Source organism: Scyliorhinus canicula, chromosome 9 (genome assembly GCF_902713615.1).
Source record: "Scyliorhinus canicula chromosome 9, sScyCan1.1, whole genome shotgun sequence".
Lineage (NCBI taxonomy): Eukaryota > Metazoa > Chordata > Chondrichthyes > Carcharhiniformes > Scyliorhinidae > Scyliorhinus > Scyliorhinus canicula.
In genome coordinates, this window is record NC_052154.1 from 11,617,367 (window position 1) to 11,631,877 (window position 14,511).

Here is a 14,511-nt window from a genome sequence, read left to right on the forward strand (position 1 = left end):
GGAACTGGTCAGTACGGCTCACACAAAACCAGGAGCCGAGGAACTGCGGACCTGCGCCCCATTAATACTCGAAAAATATAGCGTGCTGCAGAGTCCCTTGAGAAAAATGTTGGTGCGATTTTGGGCCCGAGTGACAAGTTCAGGAGCAATACCTTCTTGTAGAAGATTGTACGTTCATTTTTGACTCTGAAAGTCACACAGGAAATGGCTACCGTGGTCCCACTGACATGTAGCCCTTCTCACTAGCTTACCATGTTCATAATGGTGAGGATGTAGGTGGTGATGTTCTCCTTGCCGTGCTTCTCCAGCATCTTCTTGTCTGCCACCACCAGGGTTTCGACAGTCAGTCCCTTGCTTTTCCGGGACTCCAGGACTGAGCGTTTCAATCTGCTCCTGGGGCCGTACTCATTGGACAAGATGTGGATGTCCTCTGGTGGAGGTTGAGGCATGTCTGAGGCAGGGATGTGGGGAGGGAAGGAAGCAGAGAACATACAGTTCTGGAGAGAAGCCGAAAGTGCATTTTTAAAAAAAGAGAAAATTCTAACGTTACTAACAAGGACAACGAAACAACATTACGAGTCACCCGTCAATCTGTAGTTAGGAGAATAAAAATCATTTTAATCTCTGCCCTTGAATTAGAAACTCAAACAGTCACCCCCAACAACTTAAATTTATATTGCGCTTTTAAATGTAGCAAAGCAACGCAAACGCTTATCAAAAAAAACATCTTTGAGAGTGAGCTCTGGAAGACAGGTGCAGGACATGATGGCCAAAAGCTTGGCCAATAAGGCTACCTTGCGGGAGCACGTTAAAGAACGGGAAAGAGGGAGGAAAAAAAGTTTAGGAAGAAAATCCCAGAATTAATGGTAGAATGATTAAAATCAGGAATGTTCAAGAAGGCACAACTGGAACACTGCAGAGATCTGAGGCTTGTAGGGCTGGAGGACACTTAAGAGGTCGCCAGGGATTGGAAAACAAGGGTGAGGATTTTAAAATCTGAGTAACTGCCTGATGGGGAACCAGTGTAGTCCAGCGAGCTCAGGGGTGTTGGGGATTGAGACTCTCCGCATGTTAAGATATGGGCAGCAAAAGATGAAAATGAACAGACGTTTATCTATCTCGCCCAACCTCTAGTCTTCAAGGCCACAAGGGAGCCATAAAGTGCAGCAGTGAACAGCTCAACATGGCCAAGCGTTGATTGGAATCATATTGCCGGATGCTAACTCAGCTGGGACCAGAAACGTCAGCTCGCAGCCCTCGTGTCTGGCTTGTGTTGAGTTAGCCAATCTCACCTGGGGCCATGATGGAATGCACAACTGAACACACTGTCAAAGAGAGTGGGGTCAATCTAGGTTGCTACCCAAACACACCACCCAGCCACACTCTCCCCGAACATTGCCCCAGCCATGACATGGGCTGTGAGTGCCCATCAGGCGTGGATAAACTTGCAAACAATGTTTGCATCTATCTCTCACCGCAGTGTTTAAAAATATCTCAAAGTGTTTGACAGAAGTGTGATCAAAAACACAGGTGTCGAGATTTTGCGGAAAGATGATCAGGAGAGGTGGGTTTACAGGGGTCTTGAAAAAGCAGGGGGAGGTGGAAAGGTTTCAGGAGGGAATTTCAAGAGGGCGAGGGCTAAGCAGTTGAATGCATGGCCATCAGGCACGCTGGAAAGGGAGATGGCGGTTGGATTGGGTGGAGTAGGGCAATGGGTGGAATACACACAATAGCAGATACAGAGGAACACATAGTAGAGAGGTGGTGGACAAGTGGGATGACCCATGGAGTTAGAGCACGTTAGAAATAGAGAGGCAAAAATCAGCTGCCAATCACACATAAAACTAACTCAGTAGAGGTAGGAGAGAGCGTCTGGCATCTGCGGGACTAGCCTTCAGCAAGAATTGAAGTACACAGCAGAGTCAGGGAAGAAACATTTTTTTTCCAAGAAGGAGAGAGATTATACTATTTGCTGACTGCGCTAACCACGAGTGACGTTTAGACAGTGCTAAATACTTGGCTCCGAGTGACAGGTTTTCCCGTGTTACCTCAGCCTCGCTATAATAAGTCCTCATCAGAAAGAAATGCCTGAGGAAACACTTTTGGGAATAAATTTCTTGGAACGGAAAGACAAATCAAGCCCCAGGAGCAACGTGTGGAGATCAAGAAACAAATTTACCAGCAAGATGAACGGTGTGTTTAAAGTGCACAGGGACGTCAGAGAGCAATATCCTACCTGATTCCACACGGCCGTCTCACCCCCCCCCCCCCCCCCCCCCCCCCCCCGAAATTCTACTTTCACCCCCATTGACCTTTCTAAAAGACGACATAACCCTCAAAACAGAACCAGGAAAATCGAGATCAGAGTTATGAACCAGGACCGGTGTTACATTTGGACGCAGGTGAGCACTTTGGTGGTAGTGACCACAATTCGGCTATGTTTACTTTAGCGATGGAAAGGGATAGGTATATACCGCAGGGCAAGAGTTATAGCTGGGGGAAAGGCAATTATGATGCAACGAGGCAAGACGTGGGATGCATAGGATGGGGAGGGAAACTGCAGGGGATGTGCACAATTGAAATGTGGCGCTTGTTCAAGGAACAGCTACTGCATGTCCTTGATAAGTATGTACCTGTCAGGCAGGAAGGAAGTGGTCGAGCGAGGGAACCGTGGTTTACTAAAGTAGTTGAATCACTTGGCAAGAAGAAGAAGGAGGCTTATGTAAAGATGAGACGTGAAGGTTCAGTTAGAGCGCTTGAGAGTTACAAGTTAGCTAGGAAGGACCTAAAGAGAGAGCTAAGAAGAGCCAGGAGGGGACATGAGAAGTCTTTGGCATGTAGGATCAAGGATAACCCTAAAGCTTTTTATAGGAATGTCAGGAATAAAAGAATGACTAGGGTAAGAGTAGGGCCAGTCAAGGACAGTAGTGGGAAGTTGTGCGTGGAGTCCGAGGAGATAGGAGAGGTGCTAAATGAATATTTTTCGTCAGTATTCACACAGGAAAAAGACAATGTTGTCGAGAAGAATACTGAGATACAGGCTGCTAGACTAGAGGGGCTTGAGATTCATAAGGAGGAGGTGTTAACAATTCTGGAAAGTGTGAAAATAGATAAGTCCCCTAGGCCGGATGGGATTTATCCTAGGATTCTCTGCGAAGCTCGGGAGGAGATTGCTGAGCCTTTGGCTTTGATCTTTATGTCATCATTGTCTACAGGAATAGTGGCAGAAGACTGGAGGATAGCAAATGTTGTCCCCTTGTTCAAGAAGGGGAGTAGAGACAACCCCGGTAACTATAGACCGGTGAACCGTACTTCTGTTGTGGGCAAAGTCTTGGAAAGGTTTATAAGAGATAGGATTTATAATCATCTGGTAAGGAATAATTTGATTAGCGATAGTTAACACAGTTTTGTGAAGGGTAGGTCATGCCTCACAAACCTTATTGAGTTCTTTGAGAAGGTGACCGAACAGGTGGATGAGGGTAAAGCAGTTGATGTGGTGTATATGGATTTCAGTAAAGCGTTTGATAAGGTTCCCCGCGGTAGGCTATTGCAGAAAATACGGAGGCATGGGATTCAGGGTGATTTAGCAGTTTGGATCAGAAATTGGCTAGCTGGAAGACGACAAAGGGTGGTGGTTGTTGGGAAATGTTCAGCCTGGAGTACAGTTACTAGTGGTGTATCACAAGGATCTGTTTTGGGGCCACTGCTGCTTGTCATTTTTATAAATGACCTGGAGGAGGGCTTAGAAGGATGGGTGAGTAAATTTGCAGATGACACTAAAGTCGGAGGAGTTGTGGACAGTGCGGAAGGATGTTGCAAGTTACAGAGGGACATAGATAAGCTGCAGAGCTGGGCTGAGAGGTGGCAAATGGAGTTTAATGGAGAAAAGTGTGCGATGATTCATTTTGGAAGGAATAACAGGAAGACAGAGTACTGGGCTAATGGTAAAATTCTTGGTAGTGTGGATGAGCAGAGAGATCTCGGTGTCCATGTACATAGATCCCTGAAAGTGGCCACCCAGATTGATAGGGTTGTTAAGAAGGCGTACGGTGTGTTAGCTTTTATTTGTAGACAGATTGAGTTTGGGAGCCATGAGGTTATGTTGCAGCTGTACAAAACTCTGGTGCGGCCGCATTTGGAGTATTGCGTGCAGTTCTGGTCGCCGCATTATAGGAAGGATGTGGAAGCATTGGAAAGGGTGCAGAGGAGATTTACCAGGATGTTGCCTGGTATGGAGGGAAGATCTTATGAGGGAAGGCTGAGGAACTTGAGGCTGTTTTCGTTGGAGAGAAGAAGGTTAAGAGGTGACTTAATTGAGGCATACAAGATGATCAGAGGATTAGATAGGGTGGACAGTGAGAGCCTTTTTCCTCAGATAGTGATGTCTAGCACGAGGGGACATAGCTTTAAATTGAGGGGAGATAGATATAGGACAGATGTCAGAGGTAGGTTCTTTACTCAGAGAGTAGTAAGGGTGTGGAATGCCCTGCCTGCAACAGTAGTGGACTCACAAACATTAAGCGCATTTAAATGGTCATTGGATAAACATATGGATGATAAGGGAATAGTGTAGATGGGCTTTAGAGTGGTTTCACAGGTTGGCGCAACATCGAGGGCCGAAGGGCCTGTACTGCACTGTTCTATGTTCTAGAGTTAGCACTGCTGCCTCACAGTGCCAAGACCCAGATTCAATTCCCGTCTTGGGTCACTGCCTGTGCGGAGTCTGCACGTTAGAACAAAGAACAAAGAGCAAAGCAAATTACAGTACAGGAACAGGCCCTTCGGCCCTCCCAGCCTGCACCGATCCAGATCCTTTATCTAAACCTGTCTCCTATTTTCCAAGGTCTACTTCCCTCTGTTGCCGCCCGTTCATATACCTGTCTAGATGCCTCTTAAATGATGCTATCGTGCCCGCCTCTACCACCTCCGCTGGTAAAGCGTTCCAGGCACCCACCACCCTCTACGTAAAGAACTTTCCACGCACATCTCCCTTAAACTTTCCCCCGCTCACCTTGAAATCGTGACCCCTTGTAACTGACACCCTCACTCTTGGAAAAAGCTTGTTGCTAAAAGAACACGTTCTCCCTGTGTGTGCGTGGGTTTCCTCTGGGTGCTCCGGTTTCCTCCCACAGTCCGAAGACGTGCAGGTTTGGTGGATTGGCCATGCTAAATTGCCCTTTTGTGTCCAGGGATGTGCAGATAAGGTAATGGGTTAATGGGGATAGGACCGGTTGGACAGGGGAGTGGACATGGGTAAAGTGCTCTTTCGGAGGGTTGGTGCAGGCTAGATTGGCCAATTGGCCTCCTTCTGCACTGCAAGGATTCTATGATTCTCTGTCAGGGCCACACAAAGTTTTGTGGGTGGGTGGGGTGTGGGTCGAATCGATGACGCACTGAGAAAGGGATTCAACAGACTCAAAGAGCAGGATTACTACTAAAAGCACAGACCCCTAACTCGATGGCTGTTAAAATGAAATATTTTCTTTGCTGATTGTCTGCAGGCACCTAAATGCATCGCAGCCGAAGGCATCAGACGTGGTTCGCTCATTGGCCTACGCATTGTGAAATACCGCTGCCCACACTGTATCCCCAACTCAACACTTCACCCTGCAGTTGGTTACAGGGACGGCGACACATCCCATCTGACCAATGAAAATGCACATGCTCCCGATCCCACCATTTTAGATGTTTCGGCATCCATTTTGAGCCTGAATGCTTAGGCCAAAGAGCGTTGTTAGGACAACGGAATATCCTACCAGAAGCAATGGGAAAGCAGAGTCCATAATTAGCTTTGGAAAGGGAGGAGGACAAATATTTGGGAAAGGTTTTAAGAAAGGCTTGGGGAAAGGGCAGTGAAAATAGGGCACGGCCACATTGGTCAACCTTGATGCAGGAGAAAAAAGATCAGTATATGCCAAAGAAATGTTCTAAGTTTAAAAAATGGGGTGTTACACCAGTAACAATTTGCTCGGCAGCAATCAGTCAGCACTATCCAGAGGTCAACTCACTTCTGCTATGACATTAGGAGAGTTTACAGGAGGGAATTGGCTCAGGGTTTCCCATCAAAACAATAGTTTAACAATGCGTGCGATTATTAATGTGTAAATCATCCGGAAACAGGTGGCGAGGAAGGGATACTTCAGACGTTGGTCCCGCCCTTTACCAAAGGCCTCAGGTGCCCCATCGCCCTCACCGCTATCACCCCACATTCAAAGCCAATTACAGGACGAGAATGTTGGAGCTGAAGGGTGAGTGAAAGAAGTCTTAACGCGGCAAATGAGAAATTCCCAGCCGCGACAAAACCTGAGCCTTTTTATGGACAGAGCGCATGCTCGTACGGGAACAGTGCTGACCTTATTGTCTACACATGGACAAGAGTTATGTCTGAATGGCTTTATTTTTGTTGATTAAATGATGGTAGTAAGTGCTGAAGAAAAAAGGTTCCTTACATACATTTCTTTCGCCGCCCACAGTAGTGTTGCTTTTGGTCTCTCTTGTAACGCTGTTGCTTTTGTTGTTGCGGCTGGTGAGAGCGGCGATGGTGGCGGTGATGGTGTCCGTCACTCACTGGCCGCTGTTGCACTCTGTGTTCCACCGATCGCTTGAAGAGTGCGTGAGGGCGATGGCCAGCAGCTGAGGTGTAGTTGTGTCTTAGTGCCAGGTGATGAGGTAATGGAGTTATAAGGTATTCATTTTCTTGGCTCCGGATTAAACCTGACTGGAAGACAAATGGGATTTTTTTTTTCATGTGTTAAAAACCCAGGAAGGCTGCCAGGTGATGCCTTAAGCCTCAGAAATGTTGAGAGCCATACGTTAACATTGTGGGGGAGACTGTGGCAATGTCATCAGGCTAGTCATCCAGAGGTTCAGGCTAATACCCATGGCACCTGGTGAAATTTAAAAACCAATTAATTAATAAAATTTTGATTAATTTTTTTAAAGATTTTGAATTGACAGCCAGTCTCAGTAATGGCGGCTATCAAACTATCACTGATTATTTGAAAAACCCATCCGGTTCACTAATGTCCTTCAAGGAAGGAAATCTACCATCCTTCCACAATTTGGACTACATATGATGTTGGCAATGTGGTTGACTCTTAACTGTTCACAAGGGCAGTTAGGGAAGGGCCACCGACGCCCACAACCCATGCTGCAAAAATAAATATTTTGGGGCTGTTGAATGCTGGTGGGCGGCTCGGTGGTACACTGGTCAGCACTATTGCTTGACCGCGGGTTCAATTCCCGGCTCGGGTCACTGTCTGTGTGGAGTTTGCACTTTCTCCCCGTGTCTGCGTGGGTTTCCTCCGAGTGCTCCGGTTTCTTCCTACAGTCCAAGGATGTGCCACTTAGATGGATCGGCCATGCTAAAAGATTGCCCCTTTGTGTCCAGGGATATGGAGGTTAGGTGGGGTTATGGGGATCAGGTGAGAGAGTAAGCCAGGTAGGGTGCTCTTTCAGAGGGTCGGTGCAGACCCAATGGGCCGAATGGCCTCCTTTGCACTGAGGGATTCTATGACTTCCTTAGACTCATTGGTCAACAGCCTCAGCATAAAGTCACGGTAAAGTCCACAAATTCAGGATGCTCAAGGCAGTTAAAACAAAACAGCCTTAGTGTATAACTGATCGGTGAAGGCCAGACGGGCGATGGGCAAAGGGAGTGGGACAACAACGATAACATTGGAGCATTATAAAACAAAAACTGACACTGAGCCATATAAGGAGCGACTGGGTAGGACGGTCAAAAGGGTGGTCAAAGGTTTTAAAGTGAGTCTCAAAGGAGAAAAGTGAGGAAGAGAGGAGGATGTGTGTTGGGAGGTTATTCCAGAGGCAACTAAAGGCACGGCATTGAGGATGCTCAAGAGGCCAGAATTAGAAGAGCACAGATAGATTGTGGATTTGAAGGAGATTACAGAGACAGTGAGGGCACAGGCCATGGGAGGATTTGAAAACCAGAATGAGAACCTTAAAGTGAGGATGGTGCTTTGCTGGGAGCCAATGTAGGTCAGTGAGCAGATGGTTGCTAAGGGAACATGGTTTGCTGTGAGTTAAGGCCAAGAAACATTTCCACAGTTTAAAGAGAAATACATATTAATTCACGGGATGGGGGCATTTGTAGTAAGGTCAGTGTTATTGCCACCGCAACTTGATCTTGAGATCGGGCTGCCATTTTTACTTGGTGCCTCAATCTCACGACCTCCCCCCCCCCCAAATTGACCGCCTGACCTTTCCAGTACCCCAACTCTATAAGGAGGTCATCGAGCATCCTGTATCCCACCTCATACAGGCAGGGCATCCCCGGGACCGATGGCCGGCGTGGGCAAAATGCCAGCCTGGCACCTTGACATGCCAGCCTGGCATTCTGGCAGTGCTCCTGCAAGCCTGGCAGCGTCGCCTGGGCACCATGGCCGTGTCAGGTTGGCAACCGCGTGCCACTGCCAGGGTGTCAGGGTAGTACTGCCAGGGCACCAGGCTGGCAGTGCCAAGTTTCCAGATGGCACCACCTGTGCTAGGGTGCCACCCTGCCCATAGGTTGACCACCTGGGGGTCTCCGATCACCTGGGAGACCCCTCTCCCACCAGGTGTCATTCTGCCTGGTCCCCGTTTGCGGGGAGCAGTGCTGAACGGTGCCTGGTTGGGGTCTCCTCGGTGAGGCCGGTAGATGCCATGTGGCCGTTTGATCCGGCTTTTTAATTGTACATGGGATGTGGGTGTCGCTGGCTGGGCCAGCATTTATTTCCCATCCCTAATTGCCCTTGAGGGGCAGTTAAGGGTCAACCACATGCTGCGGGTTTGGAGGCACATACAGGCTAGACCAGGCTCGACCAGGTAAGGACGGCAGATTTCCTTCCCTAAAGGACATTAGTGAACCAGCTGGGTTTTTACAACAATCGACAATGGTCACCATTAGACTTTTAATTCCCGATTTTTATTTTTATTTTAATAAATTTAGATTACCCAATTATTTTTTCCAATTAAGGGCCAATTTAGCGTGGCCAATCCACCTACTCTGCACATTTTTGGGTTGTGGGGGCGAAACCCACGCAGACACGGGGAGAATGTGCAAACTCCACACGGACAGTGACCCAGAGCCGGGATCGAACCTGGGACCTCAACGCCGTGAGGCGGTTGTGCTAACCACTAGGCCACCGTGCTGCCCTTTAATTCCCGATTTTTATTGAATTCAAATTTCACCATCTGCAGTGGCGGGATTCGAACCTGGGTCCCAGAACATTACTCTGGGTTTCTGGTTTTCTAATTCAGTGACAATACCACTGTGCCACCACCTCACTTAACTCTGCTAATCTGGGCCCCGCCCATTGTGGACGGGATCCAGGTCACGACGTCTCACGAGATCTGGTTAGTTCTACCAGCCACATCCTGTCCCGATTCGGATGGGACGCAGCCTATAAATCGAGCCCAAATTGTCCAAGTCAGGATGATGAGTCTGCACCTTGGGCTGTAACATGGAGGAGGTGACGTTCCCCTGTATGTGCTGCCCTTTTCCTTCTAACTGGTAAGAGTTGCAGCTTTGGAAAGTGCTGTCAAAGGAGCCTTGCAGCACTGCTCTTGTAGACGACGCACATACTGCTGCTGCTGTGCGCAGGAGATGGAGAGAGTGAGTGTTCAAATGAATGGATGGGTTGGGACAGAGTTTATCACTTGATCTGTAACCTTTCAGTCATAGCATAAAACACTTTCCAGAAAAACACAATGAAAGTGAAAAGTGCCTTTGATTCCAGAAAATGGTATAACATTCTTTAATATTGCCCAGATGTAAAGTTCCCATTTTCAGGAGCAGGAACAGGCTAATTGGATTGGCCCCTTCGTTCTGCCATTCAATGTGATAATGGTCAATTTGTGACCCAACTCCATCTAACAGCCTTTGCTACACATTGTCAAATTCGGAACCATGCAGGCCAGAAAGGTTTCTGTCATGAATCCACCTGGAGACAGCATAGACAGTATTCAAAGGGCCACAATTCATATGCATCTCATCCGGTAATGAGTTTAGAACAGCAGTTTAGATGATAATAAAGTGAGAATAGCTCATGGAGGAGAAACAGGTTACAGACAGTTGGGAAGTTCCCTGAGGTCAAGGAAGTTGATGGGTACAGACAGCAGAATACACAGAATCATAATCAAAGAACAACAATGGTATAATCGTCCAGATCCTGAGAAGCAAGCAGTGGGGGGGGGGGGGGGTTGCGGAACAGGATAAGTCTTACATAGTTCAGCTATCGTAGCTATATTTTACAAAAGGGATACATTCTTTAGAAACGGTGTGTAATAATTCATACATATTAATTGTGTGAGAGCAGAGTGATCCTGATTGTGTGTTTTTGTCTTTTCTCTATTTTAATGAATGGTCTTTCATCATTGTTACCCGACAACTGGGTTGTTTATTCCCACTGGGGTTTCACTTGTCTCCTCACAGCAAAACAAAACTATACATCCCCACGAACCGGAATTCCAAGCTGGGACACCCTCACAGATATCATCAGTGTGCTTCGTGACAGTTCATTCTCTCATGCGTGCCAAGTTAGTTGATCTCAACTGCAGGAGGGCAAAGGCTATCACTGCCCTCAGACAGGATATGCACCGAGTGCTGTTCACCAATCACCAACCTCCACCCCATGTGCCACCCGCTTCCTCCCCCCCCCACCCCCAACCCCGCATGCTCGCTGATTTATACTGGCTCACAGTCCACCAACGCCTTGATTCTCATCCTTGTATTCAAACCCAAACCCATGGCCTTGCCCCTTCCGAACACAGCAATTTCCTCCAGCCCCACAACACTCCAAGATCTCCTTGCTTCTCCATGTCTCACCTCTTCTGGACCCCTGGTTTCTTTTGCCCAACCAACTGTACCCATCCTTTCAGCTATCTGGCCTGGAGTTGTGTAATTCTTCTTGAAGATATTCCTTAAACACCAATTCCTCGATCAAGCTTTTAGTCACCTATCGCAATAGGTTTTGGCTTGGGCTGAGGAATTTTGTCCGATTGCCTTCTGGTGAATTACACAGTTTACAATGTAAAACGTGCTACATAAATGCAAGTTGTTGTTTTCTTGCTCTTGGTGGGAACTGGTCCTCTTGGACAATGGGTGAAAACAAAAACATAAACGATAGGAGCAGGGATAGACCACAAAGCTCATCAAGCCCGGTCCACCAATCAATGCAATCATGCCTAATCTTGGACTTCAACTCCACTTTCCTGCCCGCTCCCCATATCCGTTAATTCCCTGAGAGACCACAAAATCTGCCTATCCAGACTTAAATGAACTCAATGATGGAGCATTTATACCACCCTGGAAACAAAAATTCCAAAGATTCACAACTCTCTGAGTGAAGTGAGGCTGCACACTGTGTGTGTGTGTGTGTGTGTGTGTGTGGGGGGGGGGGGGGGGGGGGGGGGACCATGGTCATCATGGTCATCATGGTCATCATGACTGCCTTTCATTTTTGAAAACCAATAGTGATATGTAGTGGCATGTCATTCCATTGGGTGGGTGGGAACATACGGTGAGGGCAGACGTAGTGCCGTTAAGCCCACTAATCATATTTGAAGTTAGAATAAAATGTGCTGATCGGGTCCACACCCTTCATGGGCGAGAACCTGATTGCATCATTGGTGGGGAAGACATCGGCCCGAAACCTGTTTCTGGCCTCGCCCGAGATTTAGCGGCCATTACAGGATTCGTGCCGGCGGCTCACAATGTCACTAAATCACGGCCTGGCCTGTGTTTTGGCTTTTGCAAAACAGGCTGGTTGGGTTTGGTCTGCACCAAATCACTCATTTGTGAGATCGAGATAACGTCATTTTGGCTTGATGGCAGCTTCTTGTTAGTGGTGATCATCACTCGCGTTGCTAGTGCATAGCAGCAACACGAGATACCTTGAAGCATCCTGTTTCAGCAGAAACTTGCACGGTGAGTACATGGCTCAAGACCTATGTACAAGGTTGCTGATTGGGCCAATCTTACAGCTCATGGAACTGTAAGAATCTCAATGCGTGTATTGACCCCAGTGAAGGTAGGCTTGTGGTGGACCACGGTAGAGAACTCCTCTGGCAGGTTTCTCAGCTAGTATATCAGGCAAAGTGAGTTAATTTGAGTTCCCCATTTCCAAGCTGAATTTAAGGGCAGGAACAAAGTTTTGGCCTAAAAAAAAGTTTTTTTTTCAGCAGTAGTCAAATTCTGAATTACCAGACGACAACAGCTAGTCTCAGTGGTGCTGGCAACGAAAGTAATGGTCTGTCAGAGAAAACCAATGGGTTCACTAATGCCTTTCGGAAATCTGCCATCCTTACCTGGTCTGGCCTACATGTTATTCTAGACCCACACAATGTGGTTGACTCTTAACTGCCCTCTGAAAATAGCCTTGCGAGTCTCCCAGTTGTGCCAAATTGTTACTGAAAAGTCAAAAGGGAATAATTCTCTTCCTACCAGTGGTGTGGGTGTACCTCACCTGCAGCACAGTGGTTCACGACGAGCGTTTCAACAGCAATTAGGAATGGGCAACAAAGGCTGTTTAGCACAGGGCTAAATCGCTGGCTTTGAAAGCAGACCAAGGCAGGCCAGCAGCACGGTTCAATTCCCGTACCAGCCTCCCCGAACAGGCGCCGGAATGTGGCGACTAGGGACTTTTCACAGTAACTTCATTTGCAGCCTACTTGTGACAATAAGTGATTTTCATATTTTAGGGGCTTGCTTAGCACACTGGGCTAAATCGCTGGCTCTAAAGCAGACCAAGGCAGGCCAACAGCACGGTTCAATTTCCGTACCAGCCTCCCCGAACAGGCACCGGATTGTGTCGACTAGGGGCTTTTCACAGTAACTTCATTGAAGCCTACTCGTGACAATAAGCGATTTTCATTTCATTTCATGCTGGCCTTGCCAGCAATCCTCACGTCCCATGGAAGAGTAAAAACAAAACATGGGCTGGATTCTCCGTCCTGGAGTCTAAGTGCTGACGCCAGCGTAGAAAATGTCGACGTTCATGGCAGGAAATTTGGTGCTGACCCCTCACCGATTCCCGTACCGGTGAGGGGTTAGCACCGGCGCCGACTGATACACCCGCAGCTTGCGCCGTAATCGCCCGAAGAATGGCCAGATCCCAGGCCGCACATGTGCCCGGCTGACAACCTGTACCGGTCACGCCGTACAACATGGTGCCGGCCATGTGCTAAACCAAACCGACCGACCACGACCAACGGCGCACGGCGCGCATCTCAAAGACATCGATTTGGAGGGGGTGGAGCATCACGACCTGGTATCAAACTGGCGCCTGCCAGAATTTCGGCATCAGGAGCCATTCTCCGCCCGATCGCCTTTCCCGATTTCGGGCAACAGACTAAATTTGTTCCTAAATTTGCATTTCACTAGTTTTCACCCTCTTCCTGACCTCTTCCTATTGCAAGGTGATTTAAGGTCATTTTACTCATTTAGTTTTCCCTTATCAGTCACTATCTTTTTAGCGGCACAGGATTCGACAAAGTAGGAAGTCAATTGAATGTTCTGGCAGAAAGATCAAGAAGTTCTACAAAGGATGATAAAAGATAGAGAATGAATAGGAGGTTACTTTCTACTTTTAAATTATAATGATTGCTTGAGCAACTATTTATTTTGCGACTGTCTAATTAAAAAATGAAATGGTATGTAGGAATGTATTCCTAGCCACATCACAACGCTTATATCTTATTTGTGTTAACTTTAAATATAGGCGTATTTTTCCCGGGCTATCACTTGCCAGCTGCTTCACTCAGTGACTAAATAACTTCCTCAGACTTTTTTTGAAAAAGCCGGTCATTTGGATAGTCCTTGTGCGATGTGAGCATCGTTGACTCGACCAGTATTTATTGCCCATTTCTACCTGCTCTTCAGAAGGTGGTGGTGGTAGGCTCTCCTCTTGAATCGCTGCTGTAAGTGGGGTGTAAGTACACCCACAGTGCTGTCAGGGAGGGAGTTCCAGGATTTTAACCGAGAGGAAGTGAAGGAGCGGTGATCAATTTCCAAGCCAGAATGGTGCGTAACTTGGCGGGAACTTTCAGGTCATGTTGTTCCCTTACGCCTGCTGTCTTGTTCTTCTAGGAATCTAGGTGGTAGAGGTCGTGGGTTTGAAAGATGCTGTCAAATGACTTTGGCAAGCTGCGACAGTGCATCCTGTCTATGGTACACACTACACTGCCACTGTGCATCAGTGACAGAGGGAGTGACTGTTTAAGGTGGGTGCCGATCAAATGGGTTTCTTTGTCCTGGATAGGGACAAGTGTCTTTGGATCTGTACTCATCCAGGCAAATTCAGAGTATTCTATCACACTGCTGACTGTGCCTTGTAAATGGCAGTCAGGTGTCAGGAGGAGTCTGAGTCATTACAGAATTCCCAGTCAATGACCTACACAGGTACATAGGAAATTACAAACGTATGAATCGCGAGCAGGAGCAGTCATTCATCCCCTCGAGCCAGCCGAGCAATTTGATAAGTTCACGGCTCATTTGGTTGTGGCCTTTAC

The 14,511-nt window shown here is 47.5% G+C and overlaps 1 protein-coding gene across 1 annotated transcript in view; it reads right to left on the minus strand.

The window, feature by feature from the left end:
• adamts18 (ADAM metallopeptidase with thrombospondin type 1 motif, 18) overlaps nucleotides 1-14,511 on the minus strand; it is a 277,450-nt gene that overhangs the window by 177,977 nt on the left and 84,962 nt on the right. Inside the window, exons 4-5 of the mRNA XM_038806242.1 lie at nucleotides 6,454-6,718; nucleotides 252-451 (exon numbers count right to left, since the gene is read on the minus strand). Coding sequence (XP_038662170.1) covers nucleotides 252-451; nucleotides 6,454-6,718 — 465 coding nt within the window. The remainder of the gene's footprint in view (nucleotides 1-251; nucleotides 452-6,453; nucleotides 6,719-14,511) is intronic.